General features: G+C 44.5%; 1 protein-coding gene across 1 annotated transcript; it reads right to left on the bottom strand.

The window, feature by feature from the left end:
• Positions 1-1,047: 1,047 nt before the first annotated feature.
• LOC148778178 (NBPF family member NBPF4-like) lies at positions 1,048-24,103 on the bottom strand. The gene is made up of 6 exons (XM_088835010.1): positions 24,057-24,103; positions 22,094-22,261; positions 21,133-21,299; positions 8,275-8,502; positions 6,074-6,273; positions 1,048-2,229 (listed from the first exon to the last, which is right to left on the bottom strand). Exons 1-5 carry the CDS (start codon positions 24,101-24,103, stop codon positions 6,083-6,085), a joined length of 801 nt encoding a protein of 266 aa, XP_088691136.1. The 3' UTR covers positions 1,048-2,229; positions 6,074-6,082.
• Positions 24,104-25,040: the final 937 nt, after the last annotated feature.

Here is a 25,040-nt window from a genome sequence, read left to right as displayed (position 1 = left end):
CTAGGAACACCCTCAAACTTCTGCAGGGAGGCTGCTAGTACTCCCAGAGTGGGACAGCCATCCTGTGCCACCAGGGGGTCAAAAGGACCCAGTGGGCCCCTCCTCTAGCTCCTACATCTACCCTACCATGTAGCACATTAACAAAAATAGGTAAGAAAAATATAGTATATAAAGGGTATACATTTCATTGGGTTGAAATAATACTATAAGGTAGGTAAAGACAGAAGAAAAAGCAGAATAATGTCCTCCAGCATCACAGTAGTAAAAAGTTGGTTGATATATAACATTTGAAACATATACTTCGAATATTAGAATTGTGACAAAATACTAAAGGACTAACTAAAAGACTAACGTGTCAAAAAACTTTTAGTGCACTAACTACCTATCCAGGCCTTCCAAAATACCCAGCAAAAGACACACAGACACAAATATGCATACACAAAGGAAATAAAATAACAGAGAAAGAAACCCAGAAGATACAATCTACTACAAATGGGAAACATAGATAAAAAGATGTGAGAGGAGTTTAAGATACAAACTGAACAGGAGAAACAAAGGGGCTTCCCTGGTAGCTCCGCTGATAAAGAATCTGCCTGCGATTCAGGAGACCCCGGATCGATTCCTGGTTTTGTAGGATTCCCTGGAGAAGGGATAGGATACCCACTCCAGTATTCTTGGGCTTCCCTGGTGGAATCCACCTGCAATGGTGACACCTGGGTTCGATCCCTGGGTTGGAAAGATCCCCTGAAGTAGAGCATGGCAACCCACTCCAGTATTCTTCCCTGGAGAATCCCCATGGACACAGGAGTCTGGTGGGCTGCAGTCCATGGGGTTGCAAAGAGTCAGACACAACTGGCAACTAAGCACAGCACAGCACATGAGTCTAGGTTATAAAAAATCATGTTAATAATGGATTGTGGATGGGGGAGGGGTGGGAAGGAGGTTCAAGAAGGAGGGGACATAGTTATACTTATGTTTGATTCCCACTGTAGTGTGGCAGAAACCAGCACTACCTTGGAAAACAGTTATCCTCCAACTAAAAATAAATGCAAGAAAATCATGGATTATAACACTGAATTTTAAAAAAGCACAAGTCTGCAGTGAAACACAAAAATGTTTTTAATTATATGTTAGGGGTAGGGATTGTCTTTTCCACAGCACAAAGCTGGCAATACCACACATATAATTGACACACATCAGGGATCAATAAAGGGTGGTAACATTTTTACAGAAAGAGCACCATAGAATACAATATTGATACACCCTCAAATACCACTAATCAAATTGCTCATTACACACACAAAAGCCTGTCTTTTCAAGAACAGATCTTATAAGCCTCTGCATAACAGTGTTCAATGCTGAAATAATAACAGTGGGGACAGGTAAAGTGGACACTCTTAGCCTCCAAACAGGCTGTACTCGGAAGCACACAGCATTCACTAGACGGTGTTTTTGGCAAAAAGGGTTCACCGGAATTTAATCATGAGGCAATGATCAGACAGCTGCAAAATGGAGACCTTTCAGTAGACAACTGACCTGTCCTCTGCAAAGAAGTCAATGTCACGACCGTCAAAGACAACTACAAGAAGGTGAGGAGATGTTTGAGGTTCCGAAGGACTAAAGAGATAAAGCAACACGATCTTTTTAGTCCTTTGGGACCTAAAACATCTCTTCTCCTTTTTGTTGTCTTTTTGGTGCAAACATCGACCGTTTGAAGAAAGACAGGCCAGTTGTCTAGTTCAAAGGTCTCAATTCTGCAGTTATCTGATATCTACCTCAGTATTAAACACAGGATAAACACTTTCAGCAAGAACAATGCGCAGTAAATGCTGTCTGCTTTGAGCACAGTCCATCTGGTGGCAAAGAATGACCGGGTTGATATGCTGTCTTCTTCCAATTGTTCCCATGCTGGTGTGTGGAGGACGACTATTTAGAGGAGCAGCATTAAGGTCTTTCCAAACTGTGTGTCCATCAAAGCATTGATCACCTTACTGAGGATCACATTCGGAGGCTGATGACCGGGATTACTCGCATCAATTCTGTCCCTTGGAGTGTGGACAGTGGTTGTTGGTTGGGATGTTCATTCTCAGGAAAGGATCCCTCCAGTGTTGCTGAGGTTTAAATTGAATTGCTGTTGTAGATTCTTTTTCATCAAATGGAAAAGGTAATTTTATAGTGTGGTTTCTCAAATCGACAATATCTTATCTTAGTTCCTAAAGTAATTGATATCTGTGAAAGAGAGAGAGAAGAAACGTGAGTCTTCGTTAGGCCCTGTTGAGCCTGAAGGGATGGCCACATGGTGACTGGGGCCAGGGGCAGACAGAGCTCCTGTTGACAGGACGAGCTGAAGGGAGAGCCAAAGGTTGGCTGAAGAGGAAAGCGAGATCCATGATTGAGAAGGAATACCTCCTTAAACTTTCATCGAGCCTGTGGTGCAGCATCTGAGGAACCCTGTCCTCACCCCACCTGTGCTTGGTGATAGCTCAGAGCTGCTTCAGAGTCTTAACTGGATCCCCACCACTCAATCCTCAACAGTCATTGGACTCTTGAATCCCCTTCATCTGTATGCTTTCCCACACGTTCAGGGATGGACGTGCTGGGCATCCCTGATACACAGTTAGAAACAGACAGCTATGGGAGCAGAGGATCCTCAACTGAGAAAGACACCCTCTTCTACCTCTTCATCCCTGCCTTCTCAGGAGAAGCAGGGTCCTGGAGAGTCCTGGATGTGAGCACCAATAGGGACCTCAGAATGTATCTAAGTCCACTTCCATAATTGACAGAGGAGGAGCTATGTTTTCAAGGGTCTAAGACCACATGACTTGTTACTGACAGCCCAAGCCACAGGCCCTTCCTATATATTTGCAGGAAGGGAGAGGAGGAGAGGAAAGCTCCAATCTGGAGGAGTCAACAGTTAATAGAGGCTGTTTGGTCATCCTCCTGAACAGGAATAAGGCATTCCAGGGAAATCCTGCTCCAAAGAGACTGAGGGATGAATGGAAAGAGGGGAAACTCAAAATAAAATTCCCAAAAAGAGAGCAGGGAGTTTAACTTTGTGTCAAGCCATTTGCATCCCATGGACACCAAAATGTTATGAAGGTTATTTCATGCTGAATCTGCCTTAAGGCATTTCGAGGAATATCGTTGACATCTCAACAAATAAAACTCTGAAGTGAAAGAGCGTTCAGTTTAGTTATATTAAAATCTCATCACCTTTTTCTCAAACTTTTCTCAAAGTAAGATTCTCTACTAGTATTTTAAGCTACTGTATAGAAAAAAATCCACAACAACATTTATTTCTGCTTTCTTGACTAGGCCAAAGCGTTTGACTGTGTGGATCACAACAAACTATGGAAAATTCTTAAAGAGATGGAAATAACAGACCACCTTTCCTGCCTCATGAAAACCCTGTATGCAGATCAAGAAGCAGCATTAGAACTGGACATGGAACACGGACTGGTTCCAAGTTGAGAAAGGAGTATGTCAAGGCTTTATATTGTCACCTTGATTCTTTAACTTTTATCCACAGTACATCATGCGAAATGCTGGGCTGGATGAAGCACAGCTGGAATCAAGATTGCCAAGAGAAATATCAATAAGCTGAGATATGCAGATGACACCACCCTTACAGCAGAAAGCGAAGAGGAACTAATGAGCCTCTTGATGAAAGTGAAGGAAGACGGAAAAGGGTGACTTATAACTAGGCATTCAAAAGAACGAAGATCATGGCATCCGGTCCCATCACTTCATGGCGAACAGATGGGGAAACAGTGGCTGACTTTATTTTTCTGGGCTCCAAAATCACTGCAGATGGTGACAGCAGCCATGAAATTAAAAGATGCTTACTCCTTGGAAGAAAAGTTATGATAAACTGAGGCAGCATATTAAAAAGCAGAGACATGACTTGCCAACAAAGGTCCATCTAGTCAAAGTTATGGATTTTTCAGTAGTCATGTATGGATGTGAGAGTTGGACCATAAAGAAAGCTGAGTGCCAAAGAATTGATGCTTTTCTTGAGTCCCTTGGGATGCAAGGCAATCCAACCAGTCCATTGGAAAGGAAATCAGTCTGAATTTTCATTGGAAGGACTGATGCTAAAGCTGAAACTCCAATACTTTGGCCACCTGATGTGGAGAGCTGACTCCTTAGAAAAGACCCTGATGCTGGGAAAGACTGAGGGCAGGAGAAGGGGACAAAAGAGGATGAGATGGTTGGATGGCATCACCAACTCGATGGACATGAATGTGAGCAAGCTCTGGGAGTTGGTGATGAACAGAGAAGCCCGGCGTGCTGCAGTCCATGGGGTCGCAAAGATTTGGACACAACCGAGCAACTTCTCTGAACTGATAGAAGGGTATGTAAAAGGACAAATATGGCAGGATAAGGCCTAACATTCATTATGCGGTTTTGGCATAAAGACTATATTCGATGAAAAAAAATTTGTTGCACCTGCTGTCCTGAGCCAGTTAGTAGGCTGTGAACATGTTTAGTGAATAGCTAACTGCAAGTTGCATTTTAACAGTAGAATAGGAAATACTGAATTTTATTCTTGTGGTAAGGGGAGGGTTGATTTTATACATTGGGGTCTATATAATTTTGTTTGTTTGTTTTATTGTATCTTGTACTATGAAAATTGTGAGACACTGAATCCAGAGTGATTATGTATCTAACTTAGCTATCTATGTCTATTTTTTCTTCTCTTTCCTCTTCGCCAGGGTGTACAAAATATTTCTGTTGAGAGAAGAATGCAAATTCCCTTACTTGTCGATATTCAGATTTTTTAGGAAGCAGCCACTCATAGGCCATGCCATATTGGTTACTTATATCCTATCAGATCCACAGTCCTTCTAATCCTTGATGCATATTAGCAGGGCTTTGAAAGATACTGATATCCAAACCTCATCCCCAGAACTTTAAAACCAGAATTTCCTTGGTTTGGGATAAGGCATGCATGTCACCTCAAAACTCAACCTGTGTTCGTTTTACAGTAGCACAATTTAGAACTACTCACCAGGCCTGCACTATTTCACATCTCTCTTTTTATTTTCTCCTTCTAGTCCAATATGGACTTCTCTCCACTGGCCCTAAAGATCTTTTGGTCTTTCTCTGTTATTCTCCTATGAATAATTGGCCTTCTCAATTGGATAGTCTGAAGCAATGATTATCTTGTATTCTTGTGTATCTCCCTGGGTCTTCATAAATGTGGCCCAAAGTTAATTCAGTCCAATGCTGTCCTACATGCCCTGGCCTCAAATTTCAACTCAGTTCATTTTTCTGGGCTTTTACTAATATGGGGAAGGAATAATGTGAGTAAAACTGGAGAGGTCTGAGTGCCTGTCCATCTCATGCTCTCTGTATTTTGAAATCCTGGCTTCTGTATCTCCTTTTCCCCAATGTCCCTTTAGGGAGCCATTTACTGTCCTCCACCTAATGCCAGCTCCAGTGAGTTCCTGGAAGCCCCCTGCACATTAGCAAAGTTCTGCCTATCAGAGGCTGAAGGGAATCATGACTCAGGCCAGTCCAGACTCCCACCTATGACCCAGGTTCTTGTTTTATTTTAGTAATCAAGGCTTTTTCCTTCAGTCTGGGATTTCTTATTCAGGTGGATAAGCTGAGGGGTAAGGGCTGTCCTAGGTTCATTTCTCCAGAAGCCAACTCACGTGCAAGTGATTCCTTAAGACATGATCCTGAAAGGAAGAGGCAGTGGACTTGGAGGCAGGGGCAGGGAAAGTAAGGGGAAGAAGCCAAGAATGTGTGTGACTTAAGGCCAATGTTTTCAGTGGCCTAAATGCTGCTATTCTGGTGAGAAGGACCATGGATCTGGGCTTCCTGTGGCTAATAGGAAATGTCAGAGGGCATATGAGGATGGTAGCAGTGGGAAAACATAGTGGTCAGAGTCTAAACAGGAGACTGAGACGGAGGGCACTGCAGGGTGGCCGCCCTCATGGAAAAGAGAGGAAGGACCACGCAGAGGCAGTGTCAGCTGCTGAGTGAGCACACGAGGAAGAGAAACGTCAGTGGGGGATTCAGCCACAGCAGACAAAGAGCACAAGGAAGAAGCGCACGGGGTTACCTCCGGACCCTAAGCCTGAAGGCCCGGGAATCTGCACGCTAGTCTCCACTTGCCAAACAGCAGTTTTCTTCTGGTAATCTTCTGTTTCAGGACACTTAAGTCTTTAATCTTGTTACAGACTGGATGCTCATGTGTGCTTGCTGTGGAGCCCTCACCTTCCAGCTTGGGAGGGTTCTTCACTCTGATGGAAGCATCCAGCTCTGAAGATAAAACCACAGCCAACAGGATCCATTGTTATTCATGATTTACAAAGACTCACTCCTTCACCCAAGAAGGACATCAGGTACAGAAAGTGTCCAGGAACCAGAAAGCCCATCTGAAAGCCCATGGGTAGGTGAAGACAATGGAGATATTTTTATATTTTCTTTTCTGCTGATCTTCCTTATACTTCCCAGTATTGTTAAGTGTGCCACAGGGCAAACAAGTTTCCAAGTGCCATAAATGAGCAAGAAAAATAAAATGGCTGACAACAAAAAATTCCTAGGTAGAAAAGACAAAGGCAAGAAACTCCTACAGGATGCAGTTTGTACTGGTGGGAGGGAAGAGATGAAGCAAAGTCAAAGCTGAAGGAAAACCTCATGACAGAAAAGAAATGGGGAAGTCTAAATTGGAAAACTTTTAAATGTGCATCAATATGCACTTCATATATATCTAAACAGGCTACATATGATATTTATACATAATTTAAATAAGGCATAGACAATATGATAAAATTGGAAGAAACCTCACAAGTGAGTATGTTTGTGATGGAATAAAAGAATGAAGGATTTGAGCTATTGAATGGATCGTTCTATTGGCTTCCTTATGAGTTGAATTTGGACAAGAAAATAGAAAAAGAAGAAGAATGAGAAAGAAGCTCATTTGGTGACAGGAATTAGGAGATAAGGGGTGGGGGCCGGGGGGAGTCACAGTGTGACGGGGTGTGAACGTAAAGGGCATTAAAACTACCCTTTGCTGCAAAATCTGCTGTGAGGCCTGGATTTATGCTCAGGTCTCCATGGAACGTGAGCAGGAAACAGAGTCACTGAGCCAGTGGAGTTCAGTCTTGGCTGAGAATGTGGGAGGCCAAGCACAAGAAAAGGAGAGACAAGAGGGAAGAGAAGACAATAAACACAAGACCTGGTGGCTCTTGTCCCGCTCCGCATCCCTGCCCTCCCTGAGCACTTTCCATGAGACTCTCCACGCTGCCACAGGGGCTCCTTCTCATCTCAGCGCCACCTGAGGACCTGGGTCTCTCCTCATTCCTCAGATGAGGCCACGGCCTGAGGGAAGAGCGCCAGGCAGCACCAGGCTCCAGTGGAGGATGTGGAGAGCAAAGGAGGGAAGGCTGAACACGTCCCAGATGAAATGGATGTGAGGGTCTGAAAGCTCTTTTAAGGAAATTTGAGCAGAGGTGGACTCGGAGGAGATGAAAACTAGGAGACGGACATGGAGATGAGTGGAGAGAATGAATTAAACGGAGTGTCATAAAAGAGAATGATGGGTGCACTTCAAGAATGAGGGCAGCGCGTTCTTTTAAAATGAGGGGAAACTGAGGAAAGGAAACTGGATGTGAAGAGCAAACATGGGACTGAGTTGCAGGGCCAGTGTTGACACTCCTATTGAATGTTGCTGATACCCGCTAACTGAGAGCACCCAACGGGAGTAAATTGCCTTGATGACAGACGGTGAAAGGAGAGGAAAATACTGGCCAAGCTACTCTCTGAGGAAGCAGGGGAAGATGGGGTCCAGAGAAAGTGGAGACCATAGAGCTTATGCTGCCGTAGAGGAAACAACCATTGTGCGATCATTTGGTAAGTGTTAAAGCACCAGAAAGACACAGTGCTTAGATATTATATATTCCTAGTGGGGATCAAACAAATTTTAGTGAATCAGAGGCCCTGGACGTTATATTGTTTAAGATTCCCACCAATATGCAAAGGAGATAGAATTTTTCAAGAGTTCAGATGAGGCACGAGAGAGGCAAATACCTAGGAAGATAAATAACTCGGCTCAGGTAAACAGGCAGGAATTTGCAGAACCAGGGCCTGAGGCTGAGCTGTCCTAAGTCCCAGGCTCTTGATCACCTCACTCTGTCAGAGTGTCACCGGTTTCAACTGGGCAGACCGCGGGCGTGGGAAAGGTACTCTGCCTCCTCCACCCACAGCTTTGTGATGACCAGCACATGGACCAGAGCTTTCTAATCCCCTTTTCTTTCTTACCTAGAAAGAGTGGTCCTTGGTTTCCAGAATCAGGGTTGGAGGTAAAGCCCCAGTTGGTGGAGGAAAGACCCAGCATGGCTTTGCTGTCACCACAGTCGAAATGCTGGTCCAGCTGCCACTGCAGACAATCGGTCACGTGGGTGCTTTTCTGAAGCTGTGCCTGTGAAGTTGGCACCTCTGACCCTGGGAAACTCACAGGTCCCTGGTGACAGTCCTCCCAGGTGTCACCTGAAAGTAAAGTGGGCTCAGTGGGACTAATGGAAGCTTTTTCTTGCTAAGCCCTCCCAGACACCCATTTCTGCTGTCCTAGCCCAAGAGTGAAACCGACCAATAACCCAGACAGCAAAGGCAGAGATCATTGTGAAGATGTCATATTTATGGCTGTGACTGGGGCGCTGAGAAGGCAGGTGCTGGGCTGCAATTTCTTGAAATGAGAGTTCACCCACTTGAGTCTAGAGGGTTTGGGTGACACAGGAGGTCAAGCCTCTTATTCTGTTCTTAGCCTTAGTCTTGTAGCCTAGAGAGAAGGTTCTCGACAAGCCTCTAGGCATGGGGGAGAAAGAGTTCTTGATATCTACCCACAGGAATAAAAGAACAGGGAGAGGCATATGGCCTGAAGGCTTCAGGTACCACCAGAATTTGAGCTGAGAAAATACAGTACATTCCAGACCCTTCTCAACTTCCTTGCTTGAAATTTTGTCTACCCTTCCGCTCACCCGTACATGTATATATAGAATAAAATCTATCCCCACATGGGACAGAGTGGGGATGGATGGTATAGCAGCTAGAACGAGTGGACAAGAGGGCTGAGACCCCGTTGGAAACACCTTTGTGTCTCTTTAGAGAGATAGTGTATGTACACTCCTTCAATACGCGTCCCTCCACTGGTGCCTGGACAGTGCTCCTAATGAAATCTGCTCATATGTCTACTGTCAAATGAGTACATATCCTTGGACGTGGGCTAACCAAAGACATGAAGTACCCTCCTCTGGTCCAGGCCAGGCTCATGTGAGGTCACAGCCGCCAGGGCCTGCTCTCCTCTCACCTCCCTCTTGTGCAACCGCACCCTCACAAGGTTTGTTTCTTTAACTGTCTCTCATGTGTCTGTCATCTCTTCGTCTTCCAGAGAGCATCTGTGTCTGACTCTCATCAAAGATTCATCCAACCTCCTTCTAACTGCTTTCTCTGATTCAGTCCTCTCCACACTCTCAAAGGTCACCTGTCTTATCACCCCCAATCCTGTTTCATCACGTGCTCCTCAGTTTATGGAAATTCATCCTCCCTTCCCTGCTACACAAATCTACCTCCTCACTCGCCTTTCCAGTGCTCCTGTCTCTAGTCCCTCTTTCTTCTGCAACATCACTTCCCACAGCTCCCTCTGCAAATCCTCCTAGGACTCAGGCTGGCCCCTTTCTGACCCCAGCCCTGTACCAGGAGCCTCTGTGAGCTTCCACGGCTTTTGCCAAAAGCACTTCTCTCAGTCTGGTGTACCCTTCATATTTCCACCAAGCGAAGTTCATTAATCGTTAATCATCATATTTTAGGACACTTAATCAGATTTGATGATAATTCACATTGGGCTGAAGGGAAAATCCCTGTACAATATTTGGTGGTTGAAAGAACTGTCAAAACTATGTATCCCCTTATTCTCCAATGTTATTTTGAATCAATGTCTAGGATTGTTTTTAATTATCATTGTGTAATTTCATCATCTAATTTTATTTGTCTTTTCTTGAGAATGGGTTTTATTAAACCTATGCTTTGAATATTCTTTGCAGTGACAGAATATAAAATAACCAAACATTGTATCAAACATCAACAATACTGCCAAATATTGTTAGTGTGGGGAAAAGCCTCCAATGGAAGATCAAGTTGTAATTTAAAAATCAAGTGTTTGTTTTGTTTCTGCAGGGTTTCTCCTTGTACAGAGAGGATGGGGTAGACCTGACTACCTGTACCCACATGGCTGCATAACAGCTATCCACACTGTCCTCAGGTTATCATGAGAATCAGGACACAGGATGGATCCCTGTATACTTTAGATATTCTATTCATTCATCTCAATCCATCTGTGGGGATTTGGCCTTTCCTGGCCCATTGTGAACAATGGACTCCCACGACTGGGTCAAATCACACACTCAAACCATCTCAGAAACATATCTGAGACACATGGCTGAGCCTCACTCATCCTCTTCACAGGAACCCACACCCGGCTGTCAGTGTTTCTGAGAAAGAGCTCCACAGTTTTAATGGCTTCAGCACAGCCAAATTCAAGGTCTACCTGGACCTGTCAGGATAGCAGGTGACCTGAGGGCAGGAGATGGGGAGAGGCGTGATCTCTCACCCTGGCTGATTCTCCAGAGAGAGCCCCGTGGAGCTGCGGCTCCACCTGGAGGGGCTGGAGGAGCCGCTGACTCTGCTCTCGGGACAGAGTGCACAGAGGCATCTGGAGCTGGCAGATCTGAGTGAGGGACACAGGGGTTCTCCGCAGCCCTCTGGCAACTTTCTGCTGAAGATTAAGATAGTTGCAAATCATTTGGTTCAGGGCAAAGAGGAAAAGGTGGGCAACGTCTTCTCTCAGTCACTGATGGTCCGACTGCTGAGAGGAGACGCCACAGCCTGAGCTAGGGAGTCAGGCCCAGGAGAGGTCAGTGTCCCACCTGCCGGTGGCCAGGAGTCTGGGGCAAGTGAAGGGACACGCTGAGCCTCAGTGCCCTGGGCTCCACTGTGAGACACCACACTACCTGAGAGGGCGTTTGGAGGGCTGAAGGGCTTACAGTGCACTTGGAGCTGGCCTAGGAAGGAGCACGGCACAAAAACAAGTGTTCCCTTCCAGGTTGGTGATCTACAGTGATCCAGAGAAAGCCTCTGCTTCTTTGATCCTCAGGGAAGAATGGGAAAAAGCAAAGAAACTGCTTCCAATGTAAAAGGCACCAACTGACTGACGGTCAACATTTATATGCCCAATATCATTTAAAAAGAAGTCAGATACAGTCTGATATATAATGGGATTTCTTCTCATTTACCAAGATGATCTTATGAATCAAATTCCTAACAATAAAATGCTTCTGCTAAAGAAAAAGTAAAAAAAAAAAAAAATATCCCCAAAGGATTTCATATTAGCTTGAAATCTCCACACCCTATGAACTGCTACCCAAGGGGACCTGGCTCATAAAGTAGGTCCATACCACTATCAGATACACAGGTGATCGATAGTTTCCATGAGATTATACCACTGAGATCGCATAAAACATTGAAACTATAACCCACACATGGAAGACTCCTTGTTGCTGCACAAAGGATGAGGCACAAGGGTGTTTTCTAGACGATGGAAAAACAAGAAACTGATATTTGGCTTCATGGAATTTACAGGGCATAGGCAGATTTTATGTTCAGGATCTAGTATCTAAATGCTTCAGAGGGAGGTAGGCAGCCCACGGGCAAGAGTCCGCAGCTGGAGAACAATATAACATGCGTTACAAATATGGAGCAGATTGCAATCATGAATGCAACGCCAGAGAGCTTGGCAGAGACTACTCAAGGAATAAAATTAGCAACAAAATTTCATGAATATAAGGATTCTTTTCTTGATAAAAAGAGCTCTGTTACACTAACTCCTGCAGGTGAGACACTGGTCGCTGAGATTCTGCCCTTATCCCTCCCCTGTCCCTCTCTGGTCTGATTTGATACCACAAGTCTGTGCTGATGAGATGAGTTCAGGTGACAGAGGGCAGCCTGGAGCAAGAAGAATGCAAAGGCTCGTGATGCCTTCTAAAAATTAAAACTGAGAACATACTTCTAATCAACCTGAGCCTAAGAACCTGTCTGGGAGTACTCACCGTTTACGTTGAGAGTCCAGAAAACATCTGTACTCTCTGTTGGGAAAGAGTCACTTCTATAAGGATGACAGGAGCCTGCCAGATGGTGGCCAATAGAAGCAGCCAGATAACATTCATCCACTGAGTCCGGCTGGACTTCAATCTCTTCTACCACCAGCTGCTCCACGCTGAGATTTGTGGGGTTGGGAGGGCAGATGGTTAAACAAGAGGGATTAGTCAACCAGCAGCCATAGCTGGTTTTGATCAGAGGGGTAAGGGACAAGTTGCAAAAAACAAATGGTGAGACCCCTTAAAGGGATGTATAAAAATCTCCGCTGGCCACAACCCAATCTGGGACCTGAAGGCACTTGCAAAGGGAAAGGGAGAGCGAGTGAGAGAGAGTGAGCGTCAGATGCTCTGAGCACGGAGAAGAAATGAGTTCGAGAGGAAGAAGATGGGCCACCCCAGGACACATAGTCATGTCACACTCGTCCTCAGAACATCAAGGTGATTCAAATACAGCATAAATTTTGTTGAAATTTACATGCTTCATCCAAATGAACACCAACTCTGGCAACATTATGGACTCCTAGAAATCTTGTGTCTGCAAGACCAAGTTTTCTAATATTGCGATGTGACCTGAGTTTTTTTTTCCTAGTTAATTTCCTTGCCATGAAATACCTGCCAAGGTCGTAACCCAGAGTGCCAGAGACAGGTAAGTACTGCATGCTGGTTTTAATAAAAAGGAGAAAACAGAGGACTACAAGAAATCCTGTGGCTGATCAGTAGCCCTGCTTCAACTGACCGCAAGTTACTAGAACTGTGAGGGATTCATAAAGGGTGAAAACAGACAACCTTGGTACAGGGACAATTTGTGGTTGTCTGAATGGAAGAAACAGACATGGGCAGCACTTTCCGATTTCCCTTCATGTGAGATGACCAGATGTCACCACTGTTGTCAGACCCACGTTTCTCCATACTTACCGGGAAGAGATGATGCATTGATCTTCCTCGTCTTCAAGATCAGCAAGATTGTCTATGGATAAATTCAGACAAGTCAAGAAACACTTAGCAGACCTCACTGTGTAAATTAATAATCCAGGGTCCAATACTGCCACGGGGACAATATCGGCAGGGAGACGATAGGCTCTTTAAGAAGGATATTCCAGAAGCCTCTAGGTGGGTCTCTCAGATTCTCCTTAGTTTGCTTTCCTGAGCCATCAGGAAAGATCTCTCTGCCCTGGTAGATCCTCAACACAGTATTCTCTTCCAAGTCTGAGTAAAAAGGTAAAGATTCATCTTCCCCACAGAGTCTGGGGAATAGCCCAAATGCATTCTAGCAGAATACTGTAATACTCAGGCTTTTCTCACCATATGCTGACTGCTTTATCAGAATGATGAGTGGAATGAACAAAACCTGGGATCACATGAATCCTAGTTGTTCCACGGAAACTTCACTCAAGATGATCTTATGAATCAAATTCCTAACAATAAAATGCTTCTGCTAAAGAAAAAGTAAAAAAAAAAAAAAAAATAGCCCCAAAGGATTTCATACTAGGTTTAAATCTCCACACCCTGTGAACTGCTACCCAAGGGACCTGGCTCATAAAGTAGGTCCATACCACTATCAGATACACAGGTGATCGATAGTTTCCATGAGATTATACCACTGAGATCGCATAAAACATTGAAACTATAACCCACACATGGAAGACTCCTTGTTGCTGCACAAAGGATGAGGCACAAGGGTGTTTCTAGACGATGGAAAAACAAGACACTGATATTTGGCTTCATGGAAATTACAGGGCAAGGGCAGATTTTATGTTCAGGATCTAGTACCTAAATGCTTCAGAGGGAGGTAGGCAGCCCACGGGCAAGAGTCCGGAGCTGGGGAACAATATAACATGCGTTACAAATATGCAGCAGATTGCAATCATGAATGCAACGCCAGAGAGCTTGGCAGAGACTACTCAAAGAATAAAATTAGCAACAAAATTTCACGAATATAAGGATTCTTTTCTTGATAAAAAGAGCTCTGTTACACTAACTCCTGCAGGTGAGACACTGGTCGCTGAGATTCTGCCCTTATCCCTCCCCTGTCCCTCTCTGGTCTGATTTGATACCACAAGTCTGTGCTGATGAGATGAGTTCAGGTGACAGAGGGCAGCCTGGAGCAAGAAGAATGCAAAGGCTCGTGATGCCTTCTAAAAATTAAAACTGAGAACATACTTCTAATCAACCTGAGCCTAAGAACCTGTCTGGGAGTACTCACCGTTTACGTTGAGAGTCCAGAAAACATCTGTACTCTCTGTTGGGAAAGAGTCACTTCTATAAGGATGACAGGAGCCTGCCAGATGGTGGCCAATAGAAGCAGCCAGATAACATTCATCCACTGAGTCCGGCTGGACTTCAATCTCTTCTACCACCAGCTGCTCCACGCTGAGATTTGTGGGGTTGGGAGGGCAGATGGTTAAACAAGAGGGATTAGTCAACCAGCAGCCATAGCTGGTTTTGATCAGAGGGGTAAGGGACAAGTTGCAAAAAACAAATGGTGAGACCCCTTAAAGGGATGTATAAAAATCTCCGCTGGCCACAACCCAATCTGGGACCTGAAGGCACTTGCAAAGGGAAAGGGAGAGCGAGTGAGAGAGAGTGAGCGTCAGATGCTCTGAGCACAGAGAAGAAATGAGTTCGAGAGGAAGGAGATGGGCCACCCCAGGACACATAGTCATGTCACACTCGTCCTCAGAACATCAAGGTGATTCAAATACAGCATAAATTTTGTTGAAATTTACATGCTTCATCCAAATGAACACCAACTCTGGCAACATTATGGACTCCTAGAAATCTTGTGTCTGCAAGACCAAGTTTTCTAATATTGCGATGTGACCTGAGTTTTTTTTTCCTAGTTAATTTCCTTGCCATGAAATACCTGCCAAGGTCGTAACCCAGAGTGCCAGAGACAGGTAAGTACTGCATGCTGGTTTTAATAAAAAGGAGAAAACAGAGGACTACAAGAAATCCTGTGGCTGATCAGTAGCCCTGCTTCAACTGACCGCAAGTTACTAGAACTGTGAGGGATTCATAAAGGGTGAAAACAGACAACCTTGGTACAGGGACAATTTGTGGTTGTCTGAATGGAAGAAACAGACATGGGCAGCACTTTCCGATTTCCCTTCATGTGAGATGACCAGATGTCACCACTGTTGTCAGACCCACGTTTCTCCATACTTACCGGGAAGAGATGATGCATTGATCTTCCTCGTCTTCAAGATCAGCAAGATTGTCTATGGATAAATTCAGACAAGTCAAGAAACACTTAGCAGACCTCACTGTGTAAATTAATAATCCAGGGTCCAATACTGCCACGGGGACAATATCGGCAGGGAGACGATAGGCTCTTTAAGAAGGATATTCCAGAAGCCTCTAGGTGGGTCTCTCAGATTCTCCTTGGTTTGCTTTCCTGAGCCATCAGGAAAGATCTCTCTGCCATGGTAGATCCTCAACACAGTATTCTCTTCCAAGTCTGAGTAAAAAGGTAAAGATTCATCTTCCCCACAGAGTCTGGGGAATAGCCCAAATGCATTCTAGCAGAATACTGTAATACTCAGGCTTTTCTCACCATATGCTGACTGCTTTATCAGAATGATGAGTGGAATGAACAAAACCTGGGATCACATGAATCCTAGTTGTTCCACGGAAACTTCACTCAAGATGATCTTATGAATCAAATTCCTAACAATAAAATGCTTCTGCTAAAGAAAAAGTAAAAAAAAAAAAAAAATAGCCCCAAAGGATTTCATACTAGGTTTAAATCTCCACACCCTGTGAACTGCTACCCAAGGGACCTGGCTCATAAAGTAGGTCCATACCACTATCAGATACACAGGTGATCGATAGTTTCCATGAGATTATACCACTGAGATCGCATAAAACATTGAAACTATAACCCACACATGGAAGACTCCTTGTTGCTGCACAAAGGATGAGGCACAAGGGTGTTTCTAGACGATGGAAAAACAAGACACTGATATTTGGCTTCATGGAAATTACAGGGCAAGGGCAGATTTTATGTTCAGGATCTAGTACCTAAATGCTTCAGAGGGAGGTAGGCAGCCCACGGGCAAGAGTCCGGAGCTGGGGAACAATATAACATGCGTTACAAATATGCAGCAGATTGCAATCATGAATGCAACGCCAGAGAGCTTGGCAGAGACTACTCAAAGAATAAAATTAGCAACAAAATTTCACGAATATAAGGATTCTTTTCTTGATAAAAAGAGCTCTGTTACACTAACTCCTGCAGGTGAGACACTGGTCGCTGAGATTCTGCCCTTATCCCTCCCCTGTCCCTCTCTGGTCTGATTTGATACCACAAGTCTGTGCTGATGAGATGAGTTCAGGTGACAGAGGGCAGCCTGGAGCAAGAAGAATGCAAAGGCTCGTGATGCCTTCTAAAAATTAAAACTGAGAACATACTTCTAATCAACCTGAGCCTAAGAACCTGTCTGGGAGTACTCACCGTTTACGTTGAGAGTCCAGAAAACATCTGTACTCTCTGTTGGGAAAGAGTCACTTCTATAAGGATGACAGGAGCCTGCCAGATGGTGGCCAATAGAAGCAGCCAGATAACATTCATCCACTGAGTCCGGCTGGACTTCAATCTCTTCTACCACCAGCTGCTCCACGCTGAGATTTGTGGGGTTGGGAGGGCAGATGGTTAAACAAGAGGGATTAGTCAACCAGCAGCCATAGCTGGTTTTGATCAGAGGGGTAAGGGACAAGTTGCAAAAAACAAATGGTGAGACCCCTTAAAGGGATGTATAAAAATCTCCGCTGGCCACAACCCAATCTGGGACCTGAAGGCACTTGCAAAGGGAAAGGGAGAGCGAGTGAGAGAGAGTGAGCGTCAGATGCTCTGAGCACAGAGAAGAAATGAGTTCGAGAGGAAGAAGATGGGCCACCCCAGGACACATAGTCATGTCACACTCGTCCTCAGAACATCAAGGTGATTCAAATACAGCATAAATTTTGTTGAAATTTACATGCTTCATCCAAATGAACACCAACTCTGGCAACATTATGGACTCCTAGAAATCTTGTTTCTGCAAGACCAAGTTTTCTAATATTGCGATGTGACCTGAGTTTTTTTTTCCTAGTTAATTTCCTTGCCATGAAATACCTGCCAAGGTCGTAACCCAGAGTGCCAGAGACAGGTAAGTACTGCATGCTGGTTTTAATAAAAAGGAGAAAACAGAGGACTACAAGAAATCCTGTGGCTGATCAGTAGCCCTGCTTCAACTGACCGCAAGTTACTAGAACTGTGAGGGATTCATAAAGGGTGAAAACAGACAACCTTGGTACAGGGACAATTTGTGGTTGTCTGAATGGAAGAAACAGACATGGGCAGCACTTTCCGATTTCCCTTCATGTGAGATGACCAGATGTCACCACTGTTGTCAGACCCACGTTTCTCCATACTTACCGGGAAGAGATGATGCATTGATCTTCCTCGTCTTCAAGATCAGCAAGATTGTCTATGGATAAATTCAGACAAGTCAAGAAACACTTAGCAGACCTCACTGTGTAAATTAATAATCCAGGGTCCAATACTGCCACGGGGACAATATCGGCAGGGAGACGATAGGCTCTTTAAGAAGGATATTCCAGAAGCCTCTAGGTGGGTCTCTCAGATTCTCCTTAGTTTGCTTTCCTGAGCCATCAGGAAAGATCTCTCTGCCCTGGTAGATCCTCAACACAGTATTCTCTTCCAAGTCTGAGTAAAAAGGTAAAGATTCATCTTCCCCACAGAGTCTGGGGAATAGCCCAAATGCATTCTAGCAGAATACTGTAATACTCAGGCTTTCTCACCATATGCTGACTGCTTTATCAGAATGATGAGTGGAATGAACAAAACCTGGGATCACATGAATCCTAGTTGTTCCACGGAAACTTCACTCAAGATGATCTTATGAATCAAATTCCTAACAATAAAATGCTTCTGCTAAAGAAAAAGTAAAAAAAAAAAAAAAAATAGCCCCAAAGGATTTCATACTAGGTTTAAATCTCCACACCCTGTGAACTGCTACCCAAGGGACCTGGCTCATAAAGTAGGTCCATACCACTATCAGATACACAGGTGATCGATAGTTTCCATGAGATTATACCACTGAGATCGCATAAAACATTGAAACTATAACCCACACATGGAAGACTCCTTGTTGCTGCACAAAGGATGAGGCACAAGGGTGTTTCTAGACGATGGAAAAACAAGACACTGATATTTGGCTTCATGGAAATTACAGGGCAAGGGCAGATTTTATGTTCAGGATCTAGTACCTAAATGCTTCAGAGGGAGGTAGGCAGCCCACGGGCAAGAGTCCGGAGCTGGGGAACAATATAACATGCGTTACAAATATGCAGCAGATTGCAATCATGAATGCAACGCCAGAGAGCTTGGCAGAGACTACTCAAAGAATAAAATTAGCAACAAAATTTCACGAATATAAGGATTCTTTTCTTGATAAAAAGAGCTCTGTTACACTAACTCCTGCAGGTGAGACACTGGTCGCTGAGATTCTGCCCTTATCCCTCCCCTGTCCCTCTCTGGTCTGATTTGATACCACAAGTCTGTGCTGATGAGATGAGTTCAGGTGACAGAGGGCAGCCTGGAGCTAGAAGAATGCAAAGGCTCGTGATGCCTTCTAAAAATTAAAACTGAGAACATACTTCTAATCAACCTGAGCCTAAGAACCTGTCTGGGAGTACTCACCGTTTACGTTGTGAGTCCAGAAAACCTCTGTACTCTCTGTTGGGAAGGAGGCACTTCTATAAGGATGACAGGAGCCTGCCAGATGATGGCCAATAGAAGCAGCCAGATAACATGCATCCACTGGGTCCGGCTGGACTTCAATCTCTTCTACCACCAGCTGCTCCACACTGAGATTTGTGGGGTTGGGAGGGCAGATGGTGAAACAAGAGGCATGAGTCAACCTGGAGCCATAGCTGGTTTGGATGGGAGGGGTAAGCGACAAGTTGCAAAAAACAAATGGGGAGACGCCTTAAAGGGATGTAAAAAATCTCCGCTGGCCACAACCCAATCTGGGACCTGAGGGCACTTGCAAAGGGAAAGGGAGAGCGAGTGAGGGAGAGCGAGTGAGGTAGAGTGAGCGTCAGATGCTCTGAGCACAGAGAAGAAATGAGTTCGAGAGGAAGGAGATGGGCCACCCCAGGACACATAGTCATGTCACACTCGTCCTCAGAACACAGGGTGACTTCTAATACACCATAAATTTTGTTGAAATTTACATGCTTCATGCAAATGAACACCAACTCTGGCAGCATAATGGACTCCTAGAAATCCTGTGTCTGCAAGACCCAGTTTACTGATATTGCGATGTGACCTGAGTTTTTTTTCCTAGTTAATTTCCTTGCCATGAAATACCTGCCAAGGTCGTAACCCAGAGTGCCAGAGACAGGTAAGTACTGCATGCTGGTTTTAATAAAAAGGAGAAAACAGAGGAGTACAAGAAATCCTGTGGCTGATCAGTAGCCCTGCTTCAACTGACCGCAAGTTACTAGAACTGTGAGGGATTCATAAAGGGTGAAAACAGACAACCTTGGTACAGGGACAATTTGTGGTTGTCTGAATGGAAGAAACAGACATGGGCAGCACTTTCCGATTTCTCTTCATGTGAGATGACCAGATGTCACCACTGTTGTCAGACCCACGTTTCTCCATACTTACCGGGAAGAGATGATGCATTGATCTTCCTCGTCTTCAAGATCAGCAAGATTGTCTATGGATAAATTCAGACAAGTCAAGAAACACTTAGCAGACCTCACTGTGTAAATTAATAATCCAGGGTCCAATACTGCCACGGGGACAACAATATCGGCAGGGAGACGATAGGCTCTTTAAGAAGGATATTCCAGAAGCCTCTAGGTGGGTCTCTCAGATTCTCCTTGGTTTGCTTTCCTGAGCCATCAGGAAAGATCTCTCTGCCCTGGTAGATCCTCAACACAGTATTCTCTTCCAAGTCTGAGTAAAAAGGTAAAGATTCATCTTCCCCACAGAGTCTGGGGAATAGCCCAAATGCATTCTAGCAGAATACTGTAATACTCAGGCTTTTCTCACCATATGCTGACTGCTTTATCAGAATGATGAGTGGAATGAACAAAACCTGGGATCACATGAATCCTAGTTGTTCCACGGAAACTTCACTCAAGATGATCTTATGAATCAAATTCCTAACAATAAAATGCTTCTGCTAAAGAAAAAGTAAAAAAAAAAAAAAAAAAATAGCCCAAAAGGATTTCATACTAGGTTTAAATCTCCACACCCTGTGAACTGCTACCCAAGGGACCTGGCTCATAAAGTAGGTCCATACCACTATCAGATACACAGGTGATCGATAGTTTCCATGAGATTATACCACTGAGATCGCATAAAACATTGAAACTATAACCCACACATGGAAGACTCCTTGTTGCTGCACAAAGGATGAGGCACAAGGGTGTTTCTAGACGATGGAAAAACAAGACACTGATATTTGGCTTCATGGAAATTACAGGGCAAGGGCAGATTTTATGTTCAGGATCTAGTACCTAAATGCTTCAGAGGGAGGTAGGCAGCCCACGGGCAAGAGTCCGGAGCTGGGGAACAATATAACATGCGTTACAAATATGCAGCAGATTGCAATCATGAATGCAACGCCAGAGAGCTTGGCAGAGACTACTCAAAGAATAAAATTAGCAACAAAATTTCACGAATATAAGGATTCTATTCTTGATAAAAAGAGCTCTGTTACACTAACTCCTGCAGGTGAGACACTGGTCGCTGAGATTCTGCCCTTATCCCTCCCCTGTCCCTCTCTGGTCTGATTTGATACCACAAGTCTGTGCTGATGAGATGAGTTCAGGTGACAGAGGGCAGCCTGGAGCTAGAAGAATGCAAAGGCTCGTGATGCCTTCTAAAAATTAAAACTGAGAACATACTTCTAATCAACCTGAGCCTAAGAACCTGTCTGGGAGTACTCACCGTTTACGTTGAGAGTCCAGAAAACCTCTGTACTCTCTGTAGGGAAGGAGGCACTTCTATAAGGATGACAGGAGCCTGCCAGATGATGGCCAATAGAAGCAGCCAGATAACATTCATCCACTGATTCCGGCTGGACTTCAATCTCTTCTACCACCAGCTGCTCCACACTGAGATTTGTGGGTTTGGGAGGGCAGATGGTTAAACAAGAGGCATGAGTCAACCTGGAGCCATAGCTGGTTTTGATGGGAGAGGTAAGGGACAAGTGGCAAAAAACAAATGGCGAGAACCCTTAAAGGGATGTAAAAAATCTCCGCTGGCCACAACCCAATCTGGGACCTGAGGGCACTTGCAAAGGGAAAGGGAGAGCGAGTGAGGGAGAGTGAGCGTCAGATGCTCTGAGCACAGAGAAGAAATGAGTTCGAGAGGAAGGAGATGGGCCACCCCAGGACACATAGTCATGTCACACTCGTCCTCAGAACACAGGGTGACTTCTAATACACCATAAATTTTGTTGAAATTTACATGCTTCATGCAAATGAACACCAACTCTGGCAGCATAATGGACTCCTAGAAATCCTGTGTCTGCAAGACCCAGTTTACTGATATTGCGATGTGACCTGAGTTTTGGTTCCTAGTTAATTTCCTTGCCATGAAATACCTGCCAAGGTCGTAACCCAGAGTGACAGAGGCAGATAAGTACTGCATGCTGGTTTTAATAAAAAGGAGAAAACAGAGGACTACAAGAAATCCTGTGGCTGATCAGTAGCCCTGCTTCAACTGACCGCAAGTTACTATAACTGAGAGCGATTCATAAAGGGTGAAAACAGACAACTTTGGGACAGGGACAATTTGTGGTTGTCTGAATGGAAGAGACAGGCATGTTCAGCACTTTCCGATTCCCCTGCACGTGAGATGACCAGATGTCACCACTGATGTCAGACCCACGTTTCTCCATACTTACCGGGAAGAGATGATGTCTTGATCTTCCTCATCCTCAAGATCAGCAAGATTTTCTATGGATAAATTCAGACAAGTCAAGAAACACTTAGCAGATCTCACTGTGTAAATTAATAATCCAGGGTCCAATACTGCCACGGGGACAACAATATCGGCAGTGAGACGATAGGCTCTTTAAGAAGGATATTCCAGAAGCCTCTAGGTGGGTCTCTCAGATTCTCCTTGGTTTGCTTTCCTGAGCCATCAGGAAAGATCTCCCTGCCCTGGTAGAACCTCACCACAGTATTCAGTTCCAAGTCTGAGTAAAAAAGTAAAGATTCATCTTCCCCACAGAGCCTGGGGAATAGCCCAAATGCATTCTAGCAGAATACTGTAATACTCAGGCTTTTCTCACCATATGCTGACTGCTTTATCAGAATGATGAGTGGAATGAACAAAACCTGGGATCACATGAATCCTAGTTGTTCCACGGAAACTTCACTCAAGATGATCTTATGAATCAAATTCCTAACAATAAAATGCTTCTGCTAAAGAAAAAGTAAAAAAAAAAAAAATACCAAAAGGATTTCATACTAGCTTGAAATCTCCACACCCTATGAACTGCTACCCAAGGGGACCTGGCTCATAAAGTAGGTCCATACCACTATCAGATACACAGGTTATCGATAGTTTCCATGAGATTATACCACTGAGATCACATAAAACTTTGAAAGTATAGCCCAGACATGGAAGACTCCTTCTTGCTGCACAAAGGATGAGGCACAAGGGTGTTTCTAGACGATGGAAAAACAAGAGACTGATATTTGGCTTCATGGAAATTACAGGGCATAGGCAGATTTTATGTTCAGGATCTAGTACCTAAATGCTTCAGAGGGAGGTAGGCAGCCCACGGGCAAGAGTCCGCAGCTGGGAACAATATAACATGCCTTACAAACATGCAGCAGATTGCAATCATGAATGCAACGCCAGAGAGCTTGCCAGAGACTGCTACTACTCAAAGAATAAAATTAGCAACAAAATTTCACGAATATAAGGATTCTTTTCTTCATAAAAAGAGCTCTGTTACACTAACTCCTGCAGGTGAGACACTGGTCGCTGAGATTCTGCCCTTATCGCTCCCCTGTCCCTCTCTGGTCTGATTTGACACCACAAGCCTGTGCTGATGAGATTAGTTCAGGTGACAGAGGACAGCCTGGAGCAAGAAGAATGCAAAGGCTCGTGATGCCTTCTAAAAATTAAAACTGAGAACATAGTTCTAATCAACCTGAGCCTAGGTCCTGTCTGGGAGAACTCACCGTTTACGTTGAGAGTCCAGAAAACATCTGTACTCTCTGTTGGGAAGGAGGCACTTCTATAAGGATGACAGGAGCCTGCCAGATGATGGCCAATAGAAGCAGCCAGATAACATGCATCCACTGGGTCCGGCTGGACTTCAATCTCTTCTACCACCAGCTGCTCCACACTGAGATTTGTGGGGTTGGGAGGGCAGATGGTGAAACAAGAGGCATGAGTCAACCTGGAGCCATAGCTGGTTTGGATGGGAGGGGTAAGCGACAAGTTGCAAAAAACAAATGGGGAGACGCCTTAAAGGGATGTAAAAAATCTCCGCTGGCCACAACCCAATCTGGGACCTGAGGGCACTTGCAAAGGGAAAGGGAGAGCGAGTGAGGGAGAGCGAGTGAGGTAGAGTGAGCGTCAGATGCTCTGAGCACAGAGAAGAAATGAGTTCGAGAGGAAGGAGATGGGCCACCCCAGGACACATAGTCATGTCACACTCGTCCTCACAACACAGGGTGACTTCTAATACACCATAAATTTTGTTGAAATTTACATGCTTCATGCAAATGAACACCAACTCTGGCAGCATAATGGACTCCTAGAAATCCTGTGTCTGCAAGACCCAGTTTACTGATATTGCGATGTGACCTGAGTTTTTTTTCCTAGTTAATTTCCTTGCCATGAAATACCTGCCAAGGTCGTAACCCAGAGTGCCAGAGACAGGTAAGTACTGCATGCTGGTTTTAATAAAAAGGAGAAAACAGAGGAGTACAAGAAATCCTGTGGCTGATCAGTAGCCCTGCTTCAACTGACCGCAAGTTACTAGAACTGTGAGGGATTCATAAAGGGTGAAAACAGACAACCTTGGTACAGGGACAATTTGTGGTTGTCTGAATGGAAGAAACAGACATGGGCAGCACTTTCCGATTTCTCTTCATGTGAGATGACCAGATGTCACCACTGTTGTCAGACCCACGTTTCTCCATACTTACCGGGAAGAGATGATGCATTGATCTTCCTCGTCTTCAAGATCAGCAAGATTGTCTATGGATAAATTCAGACAAGTCAAGAAACACTTAGCAGACCTCACTGTGTAAATTAATAATCCAGGGTCCAATACTGCCACGGGAACAACAATATCGGCAGGGAGACGATAGGCTCTTTAAGAAGGATATTCCAGAAGCCTCTAGGTGGGTCTCTCAGATTCTCCTTGGTTTGCTTTCCTGAGCCATCAGGAAAGATCTCTCTGCCCTGGTAGATCCTTAACACAGTATTCTCTTCCAAGTCTGAGTAAAAAGGTAAAGATTCATCTTCCCCACAGAGTCTGGGGAATAGCCCAAATGCATTCTAGCAGAATACTGTAATACTCAGGCTTTTCTCACCATATGCTGACTGCTTTATCAGAATGATGAGTGGAATGAACAAAACCTGGGATCACATGAATCCTAGTTGTTCCACGGAAACTTCACTCAAGATGATCTTATGAATCAAATTCCTAACAATAAAATGCTTCTGCTAAAGAAAAAGTAAAAAAAAAAAAAAAAAAATAGCCCAAAAGGATTTCATACTAGGTTTAAATCTCCACACCCTGTGAACTGCTACCCAAGGGGACCTGGCTCATAAAGTAGGTCCATACCACTATCAGATACACAGGTGATCGATAGTTTCCATGA

The sequence above is a fragment of the Moschus berezovskii genome, chromosome 4 (genome assembly GCF_049115385.1).
Source record: "Moschus berezovskii isolate FMDL1 chromosome 4, NW_MosBer_1.0, whole genome shotgun sequence".
Classification (NCBI taxonomy): domain Eukaryota; kingdom Metazoa; phylum Chordata; class Mammalia; order Artiodactyla; family Moschidae; genus Moschus; species Moschus berezovskii.
The sequence above is the reverse complement of the archived record's forward strand: the minus strand, read 5'-3'. Positions and strand labels throughout refer to the sequence as shown.

Bases quoted from the DNA above. Each gene is read 5' to 3' on its own strand.
- LOC148778178 (XM_088835010.1), bottom strand. From the start codon at position 24,103: ATGCAGTACTTACCTGTCTCTGGCACTCTGGGTTACGACCTTGGCAG. The intron at 22,262-24,056 runs GTATTTCATGGC...TCCTTCTTAAAG, and splicing joins CTGGGTTACGACCTTGGCAG to AGCCTATCGTCTCACTGCCG. The intron at 8,503-21,132 runs GTGAGTACTCCC...CTTTACTTTCAG, and splicing joins CTGGACTCTCAACGTAAACG to GTGACACCTGGGAGGACTGT.